The 23,385-nt window shown below is 36.0% G+C and overlaps 2 protein-coding genes across 2 annotated transcripts; one reads left to right on the plus strand and one right to left on the minus strand.

The window, feature by feature from the left end:
- Positions 1 to 223: 223 nt before the first annotated feature.
- Positions 224 to 15,040, plus strand: stxbp3 (syntaxin binding protein 3). Its single transcript, XM_028443749.1, has 19 exons — positions 224 to 331; positions 1,376 to 1,425; positions 2,233 to 2,314; positions 2,434 to 2,510; positions 2,637 to 2,709; positions 3,731 to 3,831; positions 4,091 to 4,236; positions 5,387 to 5,480; positions 5,727 to 5,851; positions 6,141 to 6,239; positions 6,308 to 6,365; positions 6,464 to 6,529; positions 7,301 to 7,381; positions 7,524 to 7,659; positions 7,821 to 7,927; positions 8,782 to 8,880; positions 12,454 to 12,539; positions 12,994 to 13,142; positions 13,943 to 15,040. The coding sequence occupies exons 1-19, from the start codon at positions 286 to 288 to the stop codon at positions 14,044 to 14,046; spliced, it is 1,779 nt and encodes a 592-aa protein (XP_028299550.1). The 5' UTR covers positions 224 to 285; the 3' UTR covers positions 14,047 to 15,040.
- A 407-nt stretch (positions 15,041 to 15,447) lies between these two features.
- cfap144 (cilia and flagella associated protein 144) lies at positions 15,448 to 17,731 on the minus strand. The gene is made up of 4 exons (XM_028443760.1): positions 17,470 to 17,731; positions 16,243 to 16,302; positions 16,024 to 16,127; positions 15,448 to 15,767 (listed from the first exon to the last, which is right to left on the minus strand). The coding sequence occupies exons 1-4, from the start codon at positions 17,588 to 17,590 to the stop codon at positions 15,636 to 15,638; spliced, it is 417 nt and encodes a 138-aa protein (XP_028299561.1). The 5' UTR covers positions 17,591 to 17,731; the 3' UTR covers positions 15,448 to 15,635.
- Between the last annotated feature and the right edge of the window lie 5,654 nt (positions 17,732 to 23,385).

Below are 23,385 nucleotides of genomic sequence, written 5' to 3' on the forward strand. Positions count from 1 at the left end.
ACTTTTCTTTAGAATAATTTATAAAAAAGAAAAACCCCCCAAAAAACAAGACAATATCCTCCCATTTCAGTGCAAAGTCTTTGTAAAGATGGACAATGATAAATTGACTGAAGTCTTTCCAAAAAGTCCTTGCGTGAGAGCAGGACCAGAAGAGGCGTTGCACTGTTTCCGGGTAGGTTACACAAAAACTACAATTGTTCACTGTCGCACACGTGTTGACGCAAGTGACGTCATAATCAGCAGCCAAAGAACAGGAAGTCGCGATAAAACCAAAACAGAAACAAGATGGCTGCGAGCTCTGAGTACGGACTGAAAACAATAGTTTGGAAAAGTAAGTTAACTCATAAATAAGTATATTTGATTACAGTTTTACTGCAGACACAATAGTTTATATTTAGCAGGAGAACTTAAAAGTCATCGCTGTGCTTTCTAACGACCTGTTTACGTAGTTAAGTGTTATCCGGTGACATTCGAGCCCCTTTTTTTCTGTTTTTGTGTGTACTTGTTTCTCGTTAAAACGTGTTTTGTTGAAGTGAAGCTGCTGAGAGTTAACATTAAATATCCAAATCAGATCTTACACGTGTTGTTTGTGCTTTGTGTGAGTAGGAGTAAAAAAAACATGGAGCCACACCTTGTTTCTTCAGACAGTTGCCGTCAGATGAGCTTCTTCTAATACTCAGTCTGACTAACGTAACCTCCTGTTGGTCAGGGCAAGGGTTCTCAACCTTGGGGTCAGGATCTCATTTGGGATCGCGAGACACTGGGAGGGTGTCACCAGATACCTTCGAGAAATTTAGAATATTTATTGAACAATTAATAGCCCATTTTTGCTTATTTTTAACTTTTTTTTTTAACTACTCCAAACTTGCCATATTTTAAACTATTTTGATCACGTTTTCTTGCCATATTTTTGCTCCTTTTATTGCATTTGTGCTACATTACTCTCATTTCTGCCACTTCTCTATCAAATTGCAATGCCTTCTCTGCACATTTTCCCACTAAATATGTCATGTTGTCCAAACCTTGGAGCAGTGGGACCATATTTATTAAGTAATTAATTATTAAAGTAAGACAGTCTACTTGTCGTCTAAATTTTTTCTCTCAATTTTCAAATATTTTTTCCTCTCCTTTTTTGAGTGTCTTTATATTTTGTGTCACTTTAGTAATTTTATTTATTTTTCTTTATCATCTTTGTGGTAATTTTACATTTTACATCTCTTTTGGATATGATTGATTTCAAAATATTAACTGTATTCAAAACTAACTAAGATATTTTTTATCCATAAATGGAAAATGGAAAAGTTTTACTATTATCTAATTAAATGAGTAATAAAATGTCTGATCTTATTTTTTTATAATATTTTGTCTTTTACAGGAATCAAAGACACGATCATCACTGATTGCAGGAAATCAGAAGTATGGAAGGTACGACAATATTCCGTGTTCTTAGCATAAAGATACAACTTATGCGTTGGTGACTTTCTGGAGAGCTTCAGCATCTTTTAATGTCATTATTTGTGTGCGTCTATGCACACATTAACACTTGCATTATATCTGGTAGATTAACTGCTCTGGAATGAAAGCAGAACTAAGTAACTTGCGCTTAGCGCTCCCCCTCCGCACCCTCGTGGCAGCAGGTCCTCCCTCCGGCTTCAGTGAGATGGGCAGTGGGAGGCTCTCTAAACGTATCCTATAGTGACTTAGTAAGTTGACCATTTATACCGGAAAAACAGTGCTGTTTATGATGAGGGAAGTCAGCCAGTTGTTTCCCGTCACCCTGCTGCGCACATGTGCACACACACATGCACGTTCCCTGGTAATGACGTCACTGGAGCGATGAAGTGACCAAAAAGCAATACTGTGTTCAAGCGACTCATTACAGGCGATTAAAGTGACTGCAGTCACTACAGTCGCGTTTAGTGTGAACACAGTTTGTATTGGGCTGTCGTAAAGAAGTACGTGTTGTCGGGAGAATGAGAACAGAGCTGTGAGACTGCCACCGAGTCGGAGGCAGGGAAAGTTGCAAGTGCTGTTTTCTGGCCAGAGACAGCAGGGGGGGATGAAATACCCCTCATTTACCCCATAAACACTTGTTTTACCCTCAGAGGGAGTACGAGGAGGATTTATTAAGGTGAAAAAGTTACTTAGTTCTGCTTTAAACATCAACTTAATTTGATTTTAGGCGCTATAAACAAAGCTCTGTTCACATTTTTCTCATACTTTCTCTTTCAGATCTTGATTCTGGATCCTTTCACCACCAAACTCCTGTCAACATGCTGTAAAATGTCAGATTTGATGTCAGAAAAAATTACAAGTAGGTTATATTTCAACACAGTATATATATATATATTACAGCTTTTTGAATGAAATGAAAACTGAATGTTTATCTTTCCTACTGTAATATGCACTTTCTCTTTTTTCTTTTTTTTTTAGTTGTAGAGGATCTGTATAAAAGCAGAGAGCCCGTTCCAGAAATGAAGGCTATTTACTTTATGACACCAACCGCAAAGGTTTGTTTCACTTACTCTACAATGATCTCGATTAAAAAAAAATAATATCAATTATATACATATATTGGTTTTTTTGTAAGTTCAAATTTTATTGTAGCTATTCACATTAAACTGTGTTTTTTTCAGAGTGTGGATGCCTTTATAGACGACTTCAAGATAAAACCCAAATACAAGGGAGCGTACGTTTATTTTACTGACTGTAAGTAGCATGATACTAACTCAATCTCAGAACTGAACAAATGGAGACATTTTAGTTCCATTAACAAAATCCTCCACTGTTTTTATAAATGTGGCCTAAAACTTTTGAAATGTCCCTATTAGAAGATCTTTGCCTAAGACAATTATTAACATTATTTTGCACCATATTTGATTATTAAGTTTTAAAAATAGGGCTACTTTACCATTTTAGAGCCTGTGTTCCACCATCATGTGATTGATGACGTCACACAGCCCCATTTGCCTGCAAAAATCCCATTGTTTACTATTGGAGTGAAACATTCAGCCTGCTTTTTTAGATTATTTAAACAGCTTTTTTGATCAAAATGCCAATTTGTGCTGCTTTTGTTTGCTTCAAATAATTAGGTGAAGTTAAAGATGTCAATGCAAATCTCTTTGTTTACAGAAAGGGGACAAAAACCGGGGGCGACACTTCCCACCCTACGGTTTGGTAGTAGACAATGAAGCAGAGAAGAAAAGCTCTCCTCAGGGACCTTTACTTTCCCTTAAACAGTGCACAGCTGATGCTCTGCTGGCTGAAGTTAGAGACTAATCACAGACTGTTGAAGACGCATTAACCCTTAGGATAGAAGAGTTTTTGAATTTTTATCCTCTTTCCATAAACAAGAGATTTTTATTGACATCTTTTCCTGATTAGTTACAGCAAACAAAAGCAGCATGAAATGGCATTTTGACTGAAAACGCTGCTAAATGATCTAAAAAGCAGGCTGAATGCTTCACTCCAATAGAAAACAATGGGATGCTTACAGGCAAATGGGGCTGTGACATCATCAATCACATGATTTCAAGATGGCGAAACACAGTCACTGAAGCTATAAATTACGATAGTTCTATTTAATAAAACAAATATGGTGCCAAACAATGTGTTTTGTTAAACAGATCTTCTAATGAGAACATTTCAAAGGTTTTATACCACATTTGTAAAAACATTGGAGGATCCCTTTAATACACACTGAACCCTTTTTATTTTAATATTTCCATAGATTGCCCCGATGAGTTGTTCAACAACATGAAGCTGTACTGTGGAAAGCACATACGCATCTGTAAGGAAATCAACATTTGGTTCATGCCTCAGGAGGCACAAGTGAGTAGTGGCTCTTTGTGTTGGTGTCGTAACGTTCCATTTCCTCCTTTTTTATTGACTGACTTTTTGTCAGTTTTAGGGGAACTTAGTGTGGGGAAATTGAAGCTGCAGTCATAAGCATTAAAAGAAGCAACATTGATTTGAAATAATGTTGAAAACGTTTTTGATTTAACATAATTTTTCCATGTTTGATAACTTCTAAACTTGTTTTTTTTTTTTAATTCTTCCTTTGCTTTCTTTAATGTTTAAACTTCTTTAGGTGTTTACTTGTGACAATCCCGGTGCTTTCCAAAGCATCTACAGCCCCCACAGCCAGGACAAAAAGAAGACACTGGAGACTCTGGCGGATCAGCTCGTCTCACTCTGTGCCACATTGGACGAGTACCCAGGGGTCAGGTACAAGAAGTAAGTCAGAGGAGATTTAGTTTCGTCGCTCACAACACACAACCGCCTCCGAGGACAGAGACCCAGTTATTAGGAATGAGTTACCTACCTTTGACTGGAAATTAGGTTGACAGTGTGGTTGCACTCATCCCTGTAAAAAAAAAAACCAACAAAAAACATCTTAATATTACTGAGGGACCTTTTTAGATTGATTTATGTCTACTGAGGATTCAGTTTCTCATGTGCTGCCATAAGGCTCAGATTTTAACAGTATTTTACATTCAATTTGCAAAAATTGTGAGAAAGATCAGATGAGGTAATGTATAATAATTTCCTTATGCTGTTGTCAGAGCTATGATAGTGTTAAGTACCGTCTTTATTGTTGGACTTCATGGGGAAATGTATTTTAACATATTTCAAGTTTTAATTATTGGAACCAAAGCTCAGATAGAGAAACTAACAGCATTTTATCATTTAAAAAAAATTGCAAAAATTAGATCATTTCTGTCTCTGAGCCAAACTGAGAGACTAATGCAGGCTTTTATCACTAACTGACTATTAACGCTCTCCTTTCTGCTTGACCAAAAAAATACAATAAATCAACTCCAGCTCATTCAAAATTCTGCAATAAAAGTACTGAACAAGACCAGAAGGAGAGCAAATATTACTATACACTGGTTGCCTGTCAGTGTTTGCATTGATTTTAAAATAATTGTATTAATTTATAAAGCACCACACGGCCTCACCCCAGAGATGGTTTTAGTTTATGAACCCCAGTTGGTTATTCAGATCCTCTGGTACTGCTCTGTTAACTGTTCCAAAGAGCAAAACTAGAAAGTTTGGAGACTCCTCCTTCAGTTTCAATCCAAGACGATGGAACAGCCTGGGGGTGATCTGAGAGGAGCAGAGAGTATCACGATTTTTAAACACAAGATAAAAACCTATTTATTCAGTCTGCTTTGGGTTTTTTCTCTGACTCTTTCTTATTTTATCATCTTTTTAAATATTTTATTAAATTATTTCAGTGTGCATTAGTCTCTTTTTTTTTTTTTTTTTTTTTTAACTTTTATCAATAACATAAGCAAATTTTTGTGAAACACTTTGATCTACAATTGAATTAGTAAGAATGGTGCTTTATAAATAAAGTTTGTTTGATTGATATTTTATTTAGAGACAACAGCATGGAGAATGCAAAGATCCTGGCAGAGCTGGTGGACAACAAGCTGGCCAAACACTACGAGCTGGATGACAGCACCAAGAAAAAGGTTTGATGTGTGCTAAAGTTCCTCCTCTTTAATCCCGCTAAATTTAAATGTTCACAAAAGTACACTGTTTTTTTTTGTTTTGTTTTTTTGAGTGTGAGGTTCGCTACTCTTTGGGTAAAAAAAAAGGGTAAAAACACATTGGTTAACTACTCTTGAAAGTGTTACATTAGCTTTTTATGCTAATTGTGTTTTATAAATAGAATAACTAAGTAGGTATTAGGTTATCTTAACATTTTTTCTCTCCAGGGAAAGACTCAGGCTCAGCTGCTTATAGTAGAACGAGGTTTTGATCCTGTGAGCCCAATCCTGCATGAGCTGACCTACCAGGCCATGGCCTACGACCTCATCGACATTCAGAACGACATCTACAGGTATGTCAACTCTCTAACGCATGCTACATCTGCATTAGGCCGTGCTCACATGCTCTAAGTTGAGATATTATAAGTTTGTACTGTACAGATTTAAGAACAGTTTTTCCCCACTGTCATACAGACACTAAGCCAATGCTTAAATCTTGTAATGTTGCATTTTTTGACTATCTGTATGTATGTAATTGACACAGGAGATGTGAGCATGATGTGCTGTACTGAAAACACATTCCACATACTCTGTTGTGTGGCCATTAAAAATGATTCTGATTTGAACCAATTCTCCTGCCAGGTACAAGTCCAAAGACGGTTCAGAGAAGCAGGCGTTTCTGAATGAGGACGACATGCTCTGGGTCCGACTGAGGCACAAACACATCGCAGAGGTCTTGGAGTAAGTCTTAAATATGAGTCCTAAAATCATTGAGCTTTGTAACCACTTTGTTGTTTTTTGCACCATAGACAAATTCCTAAGATGGTAAAGGAGATTTCTGCCAGCAAAAAGAAGCCAGATGGAAAGGTACTGAGCTTCACTCTTTAGCTAATTCTCTTTCGTTAAATACACTGAACATATGCTAATATGTGATTAAATGTTGTCTTGTTTTTTTTTTTTTTCAGATCACCATTAATAACTTGGCTCAAATGATGAAGAAAATGCCAGCTTTTCGCAAACAAATGACTGAGGTAGATGATTTTTCTAATGCAATCTAGTGAGTTTTTCAGCCTGTTGTCATGTAGGGTTGACCTAAGGGTGGTTATATTAGAGAAGCCTAAATGATTGATTTAGGCAGCGTTTTTTAGCCTTGGGGTCGCCTGAAATATCTAGTAATTGATTAAAAAAAATTACTTATTAAAGATACATTTTTGAAATGTTTTAATTCATATTCTTTTTCAAATTAAAACAAAAAACAATCTTAAATAACTGTATTCTATACTTTGACTTTGTGAAATATAAATCTTGTTCAAATAAAATACAGTAAAAAAAAAAAAGAATTAAGCTGGCACTCATACAGCATTTATCACAAATACTGGATACTCTGTATTTGTAGCGCAGTATAACAAATAAATTGTAATACTAAAAATACTAGGGGTGTTGAAAAAAATCGATTTGTTGATATCATATCGCACGATTCTCGGATCGATTCAAAATGCATCCAAATCGATTTTTTTTTTTAAACCTTTATTTAATAATCGCCTTATACTTAAATATCAGGATATATCGTATCGTCACCAATGTATTGGGATATGAATCGTATCGCCAGATGCTAGGCAATACACACCCCTAAAAAATACTAAAAAGTCCATGGTCGCCAGAAATTTTTGGTATCAAATTGGGGTCACGACCCAGAAAAGTTTGGGAACCACTGGATTAAGGGCAGCGATCCACAGCAAACATCAATTTTCTTGTCATGCATTGTTGGTTTAATTTGTCTCTCTTTTTGTCTGAATGTTTAGAAAACTGTTCATCTGCAGCTGGCCGAGAACTGCATGGAACAATTTTCAAAAAATGTGGAGAAACTCTGCAAAGCCGAACAGGTCCGTTTCCTCTCTGTGGTTTTTCACAAAGCATTATAAAACCTTTTAATCTATCAATATAATGAATTGCTTAGCCTCCAACACCTGTGTCTTTAACTTCAGGGACAAACTATGTAAATTTAGTATGTTTTTGTGTTCGTAGGACCTTGCTGTAGGTTCAGATGTGGAAGGGGTGAAGGTGAAAGATCCCATGAGGACTCTGTTGCCTGTGCTGCTCAATCCATACGGAATCTACGACAAAATCCGAGCTGTGCTCCTCTACATCTTCAGCCTTAACGGTACAGTCTGCTTCTTCTCTTTCAATCTCTCAACAAGTCATTTTACTTTCATATGTAGTTGTTAAACAAAATTATATATAGGTCTGCAGTTAAATATGCATTTTGGTAAAAAGGATTAAAAAAAAATGCTTGTATTCATGTTTGTTTGGTTTTCTAAACAGGAACTACAGATGAGAACTTGAGCAAACTCATCCAGCATGTAAAGATAGAGGATGAACGAGAGTTTATCCTGAACTGGAAAGAACTGGGGGTCCCCATCATCACAACGGTATGAGAAAATATTGTTTATTGAATGTGTTTTTGGGCTCATCAATGTATCTTCATTCATGTAAACTCATTAGAGTTTTAACCTACCCGAGGCTGCCAGTCCAACATATCAACACATTTTACATGTTTTTGGACTGTGGGAAGAATACCTATGACCAAGAATAAACCTCATTTAAACCTGTGAACTTGCCTCATAAAAGCCTGGAGGGATTCAAACCTCTTGTCGTTAAAAGTAGCCATATTGAGGTTGTTGATGAACCTCCGTTTACCATCTGACCGAGCCCAGCTTTTATTTTATTCATTTATTTTTGATTTTTTAAATTATATAATTTATACGTGTACAGTTTACATGTATACATCTATGGGTATGTATACCCATAGATATATGGGTATATGGGTATGTGTGTCCATATACTACAAAAATATATATATATATATATATATATAAAACCATGTTTTTACTGCTCGACATACATGTAAAATAGATTATTAATCTTTACAATAAAAACAGAATAATAAAAAAATATATATATGTGTGCCATACATTCAGATTTTGTGTGACCGCTTTTTCTGGGTATCCGATATCTATTGCTTTGCTTGACTATTTGCTTAACACTATTGTTGCTATTATTCCTACTATTACTTTCATTGCTACTGTTATTATTGACTTTTTTTGTTTATATTTGAGCCGGATGTCTTTTGTTTTTGTAATGCATGCAATTACTGTACCAAATGTGGAAATCTTTCTTAATTGAGTGCCAAAAATGTTAAATAAAAAACGGAGTTTTGAAAAAAAAAAAAAAAGGATATTGTTTGCTGTTTTTTCATTTGTGTGTTTTGTGTTTTTGTTCCCAGCCCATTAACTTTTCCCGCAAACCCACTCGTCGGGATCGTTCCCAGGGGGAGACGTACAACCTCTCCAGATGGACTCCTGTCATTAAGGATGTGATGGAGGTCAGTGACTAACTCAGTGTATCTTATTGTGAGAAACATGGTGCGCGTTTCTACCGGCAGCTCTATGTGGGTCACTGTGGTACCGCAGCCATCGTCCAACAGGCATCCGTGAGAAAAACAGATAATGAAAATGTAGAAGCTGCACAAAAAGAGGTTAAGTAAAGATTCAGGTCACCTGATAAAATGTAGCACATATGAGATAGTGTCATTCAGGTCTTTTATTGTGTATAAAGGAGACATTTCAACACCTCTGTGAAGCCCAACTATAAAACAACACTTATGAGTCGCTCCCTAAGGAGGCTCCTTTGTGTTTTTGCATCAATACATTTTCTGGTGTGCTAAATGTGTTCCATATAGGAAGTTATGATAGTAAGGTGAGAGCTTGCTTTGTGCTGATGGATATCACCATGATCTGCTGCTTTGTTCAAGTACCTTCTGTCCATAAGAGACAAAGAACATATAGGCTTTTTGAAAATGAATATTTTTCTGTTTTCCTCTTGGCATTTCTTTGAGGTTTCTGTTAAAAGGTGAAACTACAGGTGCTGGTCATATAATTAGAATGTCATGAAAAAGTTGATTTTTTTTTTTCAGTAATTCCATTCAAAAAGTGAAACTTGTACAATTCATTTCACACAGACTGACATTTCAAGTGTTTATTTCTTTTAATGTTGATGATTATAACTGACAACTAATGAAAACCCCAAATTGAGTATCTCAGAAAATGAGAATATTGTGGAGAGGTTCAATATTGAAGACACTTTTATGAAGGGTATCGTTTTGGTACCTAAGCTCAAATTGTGTAGGATTTAAAAAAAAAAAAAAAGGAAATACTCATAGCTCTAAAAGTGATAATGCCTCAAAATCAATGTTCCTATCAATTGTTGACCTACTCAAGTCTGTAATAACTTCATATCAAATGTTCCACTGTGAACCTTATTTTTAAGGAAAAAAAAGCACATTTTATGTTTTTCTCATTAAAAAAAAATTTTGGTTTTATGACGGAAAGGACAAAAATATACAGAAATATAATGAAAACATTATATCTATGGTTGGGTCTGGAGTTGTTCAAAACATCCGATGTGAAAAAATATTTCTACACAACATTTTTATGCCAGTTTTATGAAGGGTACCGTATTGGTAGTGTAACTTTTTAAAGGTACCCCAAGGGTTGAATGACAACAGTCAGAAATATATAAAAAAACCTCTGGAAAACAAAAACAAAACCTTTGTTCTTCCCTGTGTTAATGTTCACATCTGTTATTATTCTAAATTCGTACATGAATATTGTGGCCACTTTTTGGTGGTCTCTAAAAAAAAATTGCCTACCTTATGATATATTGCATATTATTATTCCCCACCACAAAGTGGAAGGGGGATATAGGTTTGTTAGGAGTGTGACGATATCTCGATACAGCAATATATCACGATTTTTTTTCGCACAATCGTTTATCGATATGCTCTCGCTAAGTATCAATTTTTTTGGTTTTTTTAATTTTTTTTTAAACCTTTTCTGCTTTTTCAATCAATTAAAATGCGCTGGTACGTCTTCGCAGAAATGTTGTCGCTGTTTGTTGAAGGAACCAATATTTTGTTTACTGGAATACTGCACTATAATGGTGTCACTGGTAAGAAAGACCCTATTTTTTGTTTACAGAAAGCACTATTGGAGATACTTATTCATTTACATTGGTATGTTGACACTTATTTACAGAAATGTTGCACTAAAATAGTCTCACTGTTCATAGGACACTTTTTTCAATTTATTGTCTTTCAGAGATATAAAATAAAAAAAATATTTTTTCACTTAACCTGTTTTTTTCTTATGTCATAGATTATCGTAGATTGATTTCTGACCAATATATCGATAATCGCAGTATCGTCATATCATGAGATGATCATTATCATGAGCTTTGTATCGTGTATCGTGAGGTACCCAGAGGTTCCCACCCCTAGTTATAATCATCAAAATTAAAAGAAATAAACATTTGAAATATGTCAGTTTGTGTGAAATGAATGTATACATTATACAAGTTTCACATTTTGAATGGAATTACTGAAATAAATCAACTTTTTTATGATATTCTAATTATATGGCCAGCACCTGTACATGAGTTTCCCATAGATGTTAGCATGAAGCTAGTGGACTTTTTGTATAGTGAGATTTTTTATCCCCCACCACAAAGTGTGGAAGGGGGATATAGGCTTGATATAGGCTTGAGCTCTGTCCGTCCGTCCGAGTTAAAGGGGACTGCTTTTGTTTAAGATTGGAAAACCAAATTCGGTGTGTGGCTTCAGGGTATCAATGCCTTGATGGAGTTCGAAAATGAAAAGCGTGCAATTATTTTTTCTGGAGTTATTGCCCTTGTTCTTTTTTTTTTTTTGGCGGGGGATGTTGATGAACATGTTTTCTTGTTTAAATTACCATGAACTATTAGGATTTTATGATTATTGACTTGTCGTACCTCCTTCAGGTAGTTGTTCTTGACTGCAGATTCATAAATAATGTAAATAGGCCTGGATGACAATAGCCCTTGGTTTCTTTGGTAACACTTTACGTGAAGTTTTCCACTTAAAGGCTGACATTACGCTGTCATTATAATGACATGAACACCTGCCATTAGCATGAATAAAGTGTCATGAAGACTGTCATTGAGTGTCATTTGTTACCCTAACGCCACTAGATCCCTCTACCTAACCCAAAAAATGCCAACATAGCTCCAAAGGTGTCATAATTTAGTGAACGACACTTAATGACAGCCTTCTTGACACCTTATTTGACTACGTAATGTTAGCCTTATGTATAGAACTTCAAGTAAAGTGTTACTGTTTCTTTTCACATAAATAACTGGCATTAGCTTGAAGTAGAATCATTAATCTGTAATCATAAAGAATTCTATGTGTTTGTAGGTTGACTTTGTTAAACATTTAGTAGGTTTACATACTACATTTTTACGAACCTATTAAACAATCTTCCCTCAAATATTTTTTATTTTTTGTACAAGTTCGGAGCCTTAAACGACAACAGATCTGGGCGCTTCCAAGTGAGATGAGCTCTAGGGCCGCAAGGTTTATTGATATCAAATTTCACTCGAGGTTTTGACTGCTGCAATAATGGAACCTCAAGAAGCTGAGGTTTTTTTCCTCTGTCTCTGGCGTTCGAGTGATGTTCACCAATCAAAATGGTGGAGGCTTGCAATCTCAGGTTCAGCTGGAACAGACAAAAGATCTGAGTTTCCATAAAGCAGTTCCTAAAGTGTTTAGATAGACGCTCTGTGATTCCTCCACAAGAGGGCTCTGTCCACATAAAACCAAATTTTGAAAGTAGATTTTTGTGTTTTTTGTTCTAAAGTTGGGCAATTTGAGCAAGACAGTTGTTTGACAGTCTACAAGTAACATGACTTCCTTCACGCATCATTTTAGCAGTTTATACATTTAACTGTATCAAATATTAAAATCGCAAATCGAATTGCAATCGCATTATTGGTCCAAAAAAGCTCAATTAGGTTTTTAGTCAAAATCGTGCAGCCCTAATGAGCTCATACAAAATATGATGTAAACCTGGATTTATTACAGGATGCCGTGGAGAACAAACTAGACACCAGAGATTGGCCACACCAGTCTGAGAATCCTGCAGCCTGGAATGGTTCAGGGGCCGTCAGGTAAGATCTGCGTAATATCACTCAGTCAAGGTCTTTCCTTTGCTTCATTGTTTTTTGAAGGTTACTTAATGGTATTTTCCTCTATAAAATAACGTGTTATATGGAGTTTTGTTTTGTTGTTGTAAAAAGGTTAAATTCTGCCCTCTAGTGGTCCATTGTTTTAATGCTACACTCTATTGCTGCTGTTCTTTTTCCATCCTGCCTTCTTGCACGTCAATATTATTCTTCCTGCCTGTTTGCACTTGATTCTGTTGTGTTGCACTTTATTGTTTGTTTATTGACTTATTAGCTCTGTGTTGCACTTGATTAATGTTGTTGGGCACTTTATGTGATTGTTTGCTCTGTGATGTTATGGAAAGCAAGCAATAAAAGCATTTCATTACATAGCGAAACTGTGTTTTTATTCGTGTCTGACAATAAACCTATCTGAATCTGATTTGACGTTGCTTCCCAGTGCCCGGCAGAAACACAAAACCAGCTCCCAGGATGAGCGTCGCACCGGCTCACGTCTCATCGTCTTTGTAATCGGAGGAATCACTCACTCAGAAATGCGCTGCGCCTACGAGGTCACACATGCAGTGAAATCCTGTGAGGTGATCATAGGTGAGCAGCACAACTAACAATAATAATTGAAATTGAACGGTCATTTGTTTTATTTAATGAATGCAAAATACAATTCCATGATAAACTAGTTTATTGAAAAATTATTTACAAATAATAACCCATAAGAAAATGTAATTAAAAGCATGTTTGGAAAAAAGCAACAACCAAAAAAAAAAGAAAATGGCTCAAGCCCAATAAAATACCAATGTTTTGAAGAAATCAGAAACTGGAAACCCCTGCAAATATTTGTCAAATTCCATGAAACTCCACTTGAATAAAAAATGTTGTGTATAATTTTACATGGATGCCAATATTTATGTTTGGATATGATAGTGATTTAAAATTACTCCCAATTTCTGCTTGATTTCAATAAATAATTGCCATGAAAAGTTTCTATTTTTTGAATATTGCCAAAAATCCTGAGCTTAAGTTCCCATGGGAATTTGCCAGATATTTTACACCACTTTGCAACCCTACTGATATATCCACAACTAAATTATTTGGTAATTTACACTTGTTTCTCAACCATTTCTTACTTTGCCCTGCAGGCAGATTTTGATGTTTTAACAGGCTAGATTTGGCCCCCAGGCTTTGAGTTGCGTTGAGTTGAGTGACACATGTTTTATAGTATAGGGGCTGGACCTAGGGGTTAAACCAGCAATGTTTCAAACAACAGCTCCGCCCAGTGGTCAAAACCAGAAAAACTGTGTGATGATAGTTTTTTTTTTGTGTGCTTTTGTTTGTTTTTTAAATGCTATTTCATTTTAAATTGTTTGAGTAACTTATTTCTTTGTTTCCAGGATCTTCCCACATTCTTACCCCAAACAGCCTTTTGGATGACATCAAGGCTCTAAGCAAACATCCAATGGAGTTCTTCACAATAGATGAAAGGAGCAATGCCTGACCAGGCCTCACACGTCCTAGTTTTCCCATCATCTCAAGCTGCTTGCTAATTACCGTTCACTATATCTTCCTCTCTGGAACTTTAAGGGAATTCACCATAAAACCAGCTTTATATTTTCCAACCCATCATACGTTTAGACTTTATTTAAAGCCTTTCACATTGGAGAGCAAAGGATCTGGTGTCTGAAACGTCTTCATACAAGCTTTTTATGTTCATGAAAACACCAAACCGGCTTTTTCATGTTGGCGTTTTGTCCCGACATCAGCAACAATGAGGATGTTACAAATCAAATGGCCTCTGTGAATCATTCAGCGATGGAAGGATTTTAAGAAAGTTGCACAAAGTGGATGTGTAAATACTGTATGTAAGCACTGAGTGTTTTTCAATGACTTCTGTTTGTTCTAATGTAATTTTGAAGAGTTTTTAACAGAGTATTTACGTTTTCTCCCAATTGAACAACTGACTAATAAATGGATGAAGGGTTCAAACTGTTTTTATATGTTGGCCTACTCAAAATGCATACATTGGAAATAGTTTTTTTTCTTCTAACCTCTACAAATAATTATAGATTCAAATAATATTTATGAGAAAAAAAACACTACTTTTATAATGTGATATTATGTGTTAACCTCCACCGTAAAGTGAAGCAGGATCAGTTACAGGAAAGGTGTAAGGTGACGTTAACATTCAGTGGTCCTTTCTCTGGTCCTACATGCAGACACTTAGCAGTAAGAATAGCCCTGCTGTCCAACAATTCATGTACCCTTCGTTCTTTAGTTATTCCGTTTTAAAACCAAATCAAAATAACAAACTGTGGTGAATTTGTTGTACTGATTTAAAAATCAAAACAGAAATATAGAAAAATTTAAAAAAAAAAAACAGACAAGCAGTGTTTTTCTGTTTTAAAGTTGAATCTTGTTCTGTTTGTGGGTCACTCTATGATGAACTTAAAACATGAAACTCTTGCACGAATTTTCACACATGCCAAATTAGACGGCACAAGAATGTTAAAGTTGAGGAGAAAGTAACTGTTTACGTCTTTACGGTAGGTGCCGCCATTTTGCTTAAATGTGATACCGACCGACTCAAAATGCTTGGATCCTGCCCGAGTTCGCGAGTCGGGGTCCCGAGCTCAAGGGCCGTTTTATTGCACTTTTCCGATTCGTTCTGTCGGATTTGTCCGAGTTTCGAGTGCAATCGAATGCATTATTATGAGAGAGGAGGAAACCTATGTAGGTCTATGTTTGAGAAAGTGTCTATTTGTACGGACAACCCCTGGTGCAATTTGTACAGTTAACGAAGTACACGTACAAAACGTCTTCGGTTTAGGGTTCGGTTATAACCCAATATCACAACAATTTTTGGGGTTAGGTTTAGTCTTAGTCACATGACCTAAACTGGCCAAATAGGGGCGCTGCGTACGGATAGAATGTCGGTATATTGATACAGCAACCGTACGGATAGCCACTGCCTATATTTTAATCAAACACAGTAACATTTGTAACTTTTCTGCAGTAATTCTGCAGAGCTTCTGTTCTGATGAAGGCAAAACGTTTCCTTTGATACACCAACAGCGTAAAATACAGTGTTTATTTCATCTCGGTCTTTTTTGGGTTCTTCAATATTGAACTTGATGACCGAAGAGCCATTTCCTGATGTTTGGTGACATCTGTGACTTTTCTGCAGAAGTTGAATCGTTCATCTTTTCGGTTGGCAGGGATCTGGGAGGAAAAAAGACATTTTTATGGTTACTGCTTTAGTACTGGCAATATCTGGAGCTCCTGAATGCTTTTCAAATAATTTCCTGATATATGCTAATTGTGGTGTGGAGTGTAGCCCAGAGCATTGAAGACAAGAAGATGTGCCCACAAGCACAATAATGTTTACGAGTGAATCTGAAGCAAAATGTGATTTGGTTTTATATTCTCACCAGGTTGCAACATGCCATTAACCAAGAATAACAACAACAATTCTCACCAGTGGAGTAGAAATCCATCCAATCTCTTGACTTTCAGTGATTGGGTTAGAGTATTTCTGAGAGGGTACCTCATGAGCTTTGTGAAACATATTAAGGAACTCGGCTGGAGAAGTGAAAAAAAACAGTCAAGGTATATATTAAGTGAAATGCTTTTGGAATTCATATAATATATATAAATAAAACCGTGTACTTGTTTCTTATTGTTAATGAAAACATACTATTTTCTGCAATGGCGTCCGTGGATTTCCTTGACATGGGTTTCTCTGGCAGAATATGCACTAAAACAAAGTAGAGTTAGACATCAGAGAAGAAAAAATATACTTCATGAAAACCCAAAATAATAAATAATGTAACTCAGTAGTTCATGTAAAAAGAGGACCAACCAAGTATCAAGTGCACAGAAATAAATATCCTATTTTTTATTGATCTCATGTAATATTTTAATAGCCTGAGAAACTACATTTTGGGTTTTCATTATTGATAAGCCATAATAATCAAAAAGTCAGGAAATAAAGGCTTGAAATCACTGTATGTGTCCTCATGAGTCTATATCATAGATATGGAAGCCCTGTTTCAGCCACTGACAAAATAATAAAATCAGTATGGCAAGTCATAATTGAGTTAGTAAAATCATAATTATGAGTCAGTAAACTCAAAGTTATGAGAAAATTATTTCTTAATGTAACTTTGCAAAGAAACAGAAAAATGTGTATGGAAGCCTGTTTCCGCCACTAAAAAAATCATTTTGGAAAGTCATAATTATGAGATAAAAGTCATAATTATGAGTCAGAAAGTTGTAATTATGAAAAAAAATATTTTTCATGTAAATTTCTCAAAAAAACACCAACATTATATGGAAGCCCATTTGCACCACTAAAAAAAAAACAATTTGGGGAATTCATAATAATAAGTTAGTATAGTCATAATTATGAGACAGAAAGTCATAATTATGAGAAAATTATTTTTTATGTAAATTTGCAAACAAACTTACACAATTGTGTATGGAAGCCCGTTTCCGCCACTAAAAAAAAAACAATTTAGGGAAGTCATAATTATGAGATAGAAAGTCATAATTATTTATTAAACAGAAAGTCGTAATTATAAGAAAAATAATTGTTTTAATGTAAATTTATGTAAACCGGCAAATAAGCCCGTTTCCAATCAAAATAATTTTGGGAAGTCATAATTATGAGATAGAAAGTCATAATTTTGAGAAAAGACTTATTTATGTACTTGTACTATTTTGTTCTACACTATGTACCACGTGAACTAAATAAACAGCCAAAATGTGTGTTTTGAATGAATTATTATTCCAAGTGTAATTAAGAATGGTAACGGATTTTTATTTTATATTTGCAGCGGCAACGGTGTTCCATACATGTATGTGTCACTTTATGAAAGAATCAGTTGTTAGTCCGTTTTTAAGCAGAAAAGTGGACACTTACATTTCCGGTGCGGGTTGATGTTAAACTCTGTGTGGATTTTCTGGAGTTTCTGCTCTTTCTTTATCATCTCACGGTGAATGGCGTTCAGATGAACCAAATCCGGTTTCTCTCTCTCAGTCATGTTGTTAACCACTGAGCTTTTTACCGAGGACTTGTCAAACAGACACTATCAAAGAGTCAAGAGCCATAGCAACGCCAAACACTGATGTTGGTCAACAGCTGCAGTGGCGGGAACCCAACAAAAGATGGCGGCCTAAGCTCAGAGTGGTCGATGAAGGAGCTTCAACTGTCATTTGGCATTACTTGCATAACCCCCCCTTTTTTTCTTTTTTTTTTTTTTTTTTTTTTTTGCTTTTGTTTAAAAATAAATTAATAAATACGTTTTAGTCTTTGGTGATGCCAGAGGTTAAATGGTTTTAAATAATGTGATTTTTCTAAACCAGGGGTGTCAAACTTATTTCAGTTCAGGGGTCAAGACAATTACAGACCAGTTTGATCAAAGCAGAAAATCATGCAAAATTCTAAATCCTAGGAAAAAAAACAAATGAAGTGTCAGAAATAAACGTATCCAGGAGCCACTAAATCAGCGTTTTTCACCTTTGGGGTTGGGACCCCCACATGGGGTCACCTGGAGTTTCTGAAAAATTCAAATAAATTATTGGATATTTTAAATTATTATTTAAAAAAACAACAACAAAAAAACAAAAACAACTCTCACAATTTTAAACAACTATATTTCTATACCTTTACTTTGTAAAATATACATCTCGTTAAACTAAAATGCTCTTTGGTGTCACCAGAAATTCTTGATATCAAAATGGGGTTCACGATCCAAAAAAGGTTGTGAACCACTGTATTAAATACTGTTTCTTTCCACTTTCCAGATTCTTTAAAATATGTTATCACTCATTCATTCCATCCATATGCTCTATTGTTGTTTTTGAATAGTTTTCTAAGCAAAATGTTGTAGTCAGACAAAGGGGGTACTCGGAATCAAAAATTAGAGAAAGAGGGTACTTGAGCCCAAAAAGTCTGAGAACCAATGGTTTAGACCAAATGTGTCAAACTTAAGGCCCTTTGAAAGCTGTTATTTTCTATTATTATTAAAGGTTTTATATATATCAATGTTTCATTTAACTATGTATTTATTAATCAAACAATACGTTGATGTGTCTGAACTTTAAAATAAATAAAAGGTAAGAATGGCTTTTCAACTTAATTTCGTATTGATGACTTCATGGGTATTTCCAGTTTCTTCAAAAAAGAACATCATGTCTGTTTTAAGGCCTGAGGTGGTTTATGACATGTTTCCACTGGGAAAAAGTACCTCCTCCATCGTACCTGGTGCTGCTTTTTTGTCGTGTTTTACGCCATGTTGTGTTTTTGCGTCTGATGACTTTTATTTTGAAGCCTGAGGCCGTTTCATTTGACAGCGTTGGGTTTGACAAGTGAGGCTGTTTCATTTGACAGAGGTTTTGCTGAGTCATGAGTCCGTTTTGTGATAGCTGATACTTCAACCTGAGACCTGAGGATGTCCTAAAATGTAACCGTACACGTGGCGCTGTGACAGTGCAGTGGGTGTAAGAACAGTGGAAGCAGTGGCGTTTCTTCACATCGACTCAGACCACACTTGGCTTCCCCGGCCTTCTGTCACACTCCAATAACGGGCCGTTGACATCTTTTTAGATGGCGCCCATGGTCGGATGCATTGTTGTACATTCAAGACTGTTCTGCACGGCTTGCCAATTCCTTAATGCTTGTCTCTTCACATAAGGACATATTATTTCACTTCTATTTCATTTAGTTTTCCTTCCTCGTCCTGTTCCCCTTCCTCCAGCCTTTCTCCATTCAAACTGTCCCATCTGCTCCTTTCAGAAGCAATCATCATGTTTATGCGCTCTCCTCTTTCTGTCTCTGCTGACTTGATGCTTGTGTGTTGCCTTTCATCTCAGTGACATCTACTTTAAAAATGGTTGAGATGTTAATCTTATTGTTTCAGAAAGATGGTGAACCTCATTCATGCTTTATTAGTCCTCTGTGAAAGATAACTTGTTTTCAGTGTGGGTGGAATACCTTTACCTTTGTGTGTGTAGGGAGTAAGCGTTATGTATGAGAGGATGAAAGGGCTGATCGTGTCAAGCTTTGTTCTCCGGCTCCTGTCACAGCGTCGCACCACGTTATCATCAAAGCAGCCTTTGAGGCCTTCGAGCAGGCAACTCAAGGCTTTCTTTGTGAGTTTGTTCAAGTTCTTCTGGCCAAGGAAGGTAAAGCAGATGGCGAGTGAGCTGATTAAATATGACAATGTTTCAGTGGAACAACATACTGTATATAGGAACAGAGAAGTTTGCAGTGATCCTCATGAAGTGGTTGAACAATCTGGTGTCCAAGATAACTGTGTCAGATATCTTTCCCGTGAGCTAATTCAATACTTAAAGGTTAATAGTCTCTGACCTTTCCTAGCAAGACAGCACCAGTTAATAACAACTTTTGAATGTGTGATGATTAAGATTAATTAAAGTAAATTAAAATCAAAATGGATTCTTTTAAACCAACATCCACAACATGAAACAAATATGAAATATATGTCCATCTTTTCCATCCATCCATCCATTTTCATACCCGCTTATTCCCGTTTTAACAGGGTCGCGGGGTGTCCATCTTTTAATGCCACATATTCTACTTTATATGTAATATGTAACAATTTAATGCTGCTGCTCAGATAAAAACACAGTGTAGGCCTCAAAGATCAATAAATCAAAAGTCATTTTCTTGAAAAAAATGTGGAAATTGCATCTTCAAAGTCTCCTTTGATCTCCAACACACTCTGTTTATTGACAATTTTTGGAAACGTCCAATAGACAGATGCGTAGAAGTGTTTTTACTTAATCTTTACCGTGAATACTGAGAACAAACTAGAGCAAAAAAGATGCCAAGTGAATCTCTGTCCTCCTTGTCTAGCAAAGATAAACAAGAAATCACAGTACTGTACTTTTGAATGTGATGTACCGTGTACACATAAAACACTATGATGATAATTCTATCTATCATAATTAAAAATGTACCAACATAGTCTGTTTCATTTCCTTTTAAAATGTGGCACTAAAGCCATAGATGGGGAGGAAATATATAACATAAGTCTATTTGACTTCTTTTTCTATTGGGAGATCTTTGTTGAGTGTTTTAAAGCACAACAAATATCTTTCATAATGATGACGTGGTTTGAGCAGCAGGTAAACCAAGACTGCTGCCTTCACCTGGTCGGGAGCAGGTTTGCTCCACAAACTGTGTTTCCATGGCAATTAATGTGTTTTTTCTTTGATGACATGGCCGTTCCAGTTGGAACCTGGTTTAACTGAGCCGGACTCTCAGGGTAAACCTGGAAATGACTCTGAGCTGGGTTTGATGAAATACCCCCAATGAAAACAATAAAACAACCTACAGTAAGTAACACAGGAATAAACACTAAAGTAAATAAAAACAAACCATAGAACACCAAAACACGAGATTCTCATGTTGGGTTGAAAGCCAAGGAATAAAAATTGATTTAAACCAGTTTCAAGAATAGACAGTGATGAGGCTTGTCTAATGTGCAATGGTAGCATGTTCCATAATTTAGGAGCTGCAACAGAGAAAGCTATGCAACACGTCCACTCATATTTGTAGTGGAATTAGTGTCTGTCCCAGAGGGAAGGAAAGGTTTAAAACAACTATCAATATATATATATATATATATATATATATATATATATATATATATATATATATATATACATTCAAAGCTAATGCTTGTCAGGTCTGGGGAAGATTCAAGATTTAAGGATTTTGTGTTAGGACCCAGAGCTCATCCAAAATCTTGTCTAAAGATCGTGAGAGAGTGGCTTTGTGGTTGGATTTGGAGCGGCTTGCCGACTCTGTCTGTGGCTGCCAGTCAACCGGAAAGCTAATCTAACAACAGATAAAATCCCACCCATCTCACCCCTTTGTCTCCTCACGTATTGCAATCATTTACGCCGCTTCTTTTATCTGATTTTTCCCTTTTTACCCTTGTACTCGGACTGCCATCATTTACTTAACTGATTAAGGATTTCCATTCCGCTGCCATTTACACAAGCAGTGTTTGGGAAAGCAGGGCACCTTCACGCACTCTTATCCATCCATATTATTCTGGAAGCAACATTTGAAAGATCTCATTTTCTGGTCCATGCATAAACACAGTAGGTTGCTGCACACACAGACATTTGACTTGCAGTTTGTTTTGAAACAGCCCAAAGTGTGTGTGGGGCTTCCTGGAGACAGCGTGGTCATGGGAAAGCTGTCTCCACATCAGACGATAGCTCAGTGTCACCACTTCTCTTGTCTGTTTATCTCCTGTTTTGTCTCAGGAGAAGAAACTCTCAGGTAGGGCAGATAATTCTCAAGTCTAGATTTTGGAAAGACCTCTCAGTAGATTAACACAAAGTGCTAGAAAAATCACAATCCATTACACCATTTATACCAAACTAGTTGTCTACATATTTATGCTAGGTTTGTCACCTTTCAAGTATTGTGCTGCGACAAGATAAAATAAGCCAAAAAAAGTAATCAAAATAAACCTAATTCTGAAGCTCGCCGACTTCTGATCCATTTCTGTCAACAATTTTTTCATCTGACTCCAAGAACACGTCCTCATTAGAAACGTTATCCTCGAGTACGGGAGCATGTTAATGGTTTTTCTATATAAGTGTTTAGCCTCATATTAACTTAGTAAATGATGTCCAAACAAGAAATCTCAGGAGTTGTAGGTCTGCTTATTTGTGCCTAGCATTTTCAGATGGGATGAGATGAGATGACAGCATTTCTAAATGTGAGAGATTGTGACACACCTGCCATTGATGATTTAGGCAAATTATCATTTTGGCTTTCTGCCGCAAGGTCTCACTTATCACCTGGCTTTGATTTATTGATCCATGAGGCCTACACTATATCTTTATCTGATAGAGAACTATCGTCTCCAGCAGCTTTAAAAAAAAAATCTGAATAGAACTAAAGTTAGAGAAATGCCTTCCAATTGAGATAAATCTATTTAAAATGTGTTCCAAGCAGCACAAAATAAATGAGGAAACCATGTTGGCAAACACAAACCAATAGATAGATTCATTTACGTGACAATTTCATCATCCCTCCGTGAGATTGTGTGTGTTATGTGATTACAGAATCTCTCTTGGTCCAGGTCACAGTGCCCTAAGCAGGCCAGATACCATCGTACACTGATAACATTTGCCAAGTTCTCTTCTCAGAGACTCTGTCATTGTTATGCTTAGTGCTATCAGCAGCATAAAAAACCCTGAGAGCACAGAACAACTACAGATTCATTGGGACACACATGGAAAACTCTGAATCCCACACCGGTTTGCCTCGAAAACCCTTTGACCAAATAAACCCTGTGTCCGCATCTGACCAGTAAACCCTACAACTGACTCTGTCTCATTCCATTCAAAACCGCCACAACAGTGTGGAACATTACATTCTTTAAAACTAGCATTCAATGATAGCCAAAAACGGCACCATATCCTTTTTGGTCATTATCATTAAGAAATTCTTAAATCACGGGAGCGGATTAGGGCTAATTTTTACGTAGAAAATATTGGAATGAAATGTCGAGATTAAAGTTTAAATTTTGAGAAAAAAGTTGAAATATATTGTGATAAAAGTTGAAGGCTTGCTGAGAGAGTCAAACCTATAGTCTGCTTATTATTTTCAAAATTTTGACTTTAATCTTGTCTTTTGACTTTAATCTCAACATTTTATTTCAACTTAATTCTCAAACAGTAAACCTAATGTCAACATTTCAACTTTATCTTATCTTATCTTGATTTGCCCAAAATTCCATAATAATAAATAAATAGGGATCTGATGTGTATCTATGGGTTTCGCTCT

The sequence above is a fragment of the Gouania willdenowi genome, chromosome 4 (assembly GCF_900634775.1).
Source record: "Gouania willdenowi chromosome 4, fGouWil2.1, whole genome shotgun sequence".
Lineage (NCBI taxonomy): Eukaryota > Metazoa > Chordata > Actinopteri > Blenniiformes > Gobiesocidae > Gouania > Gouania willdenowi.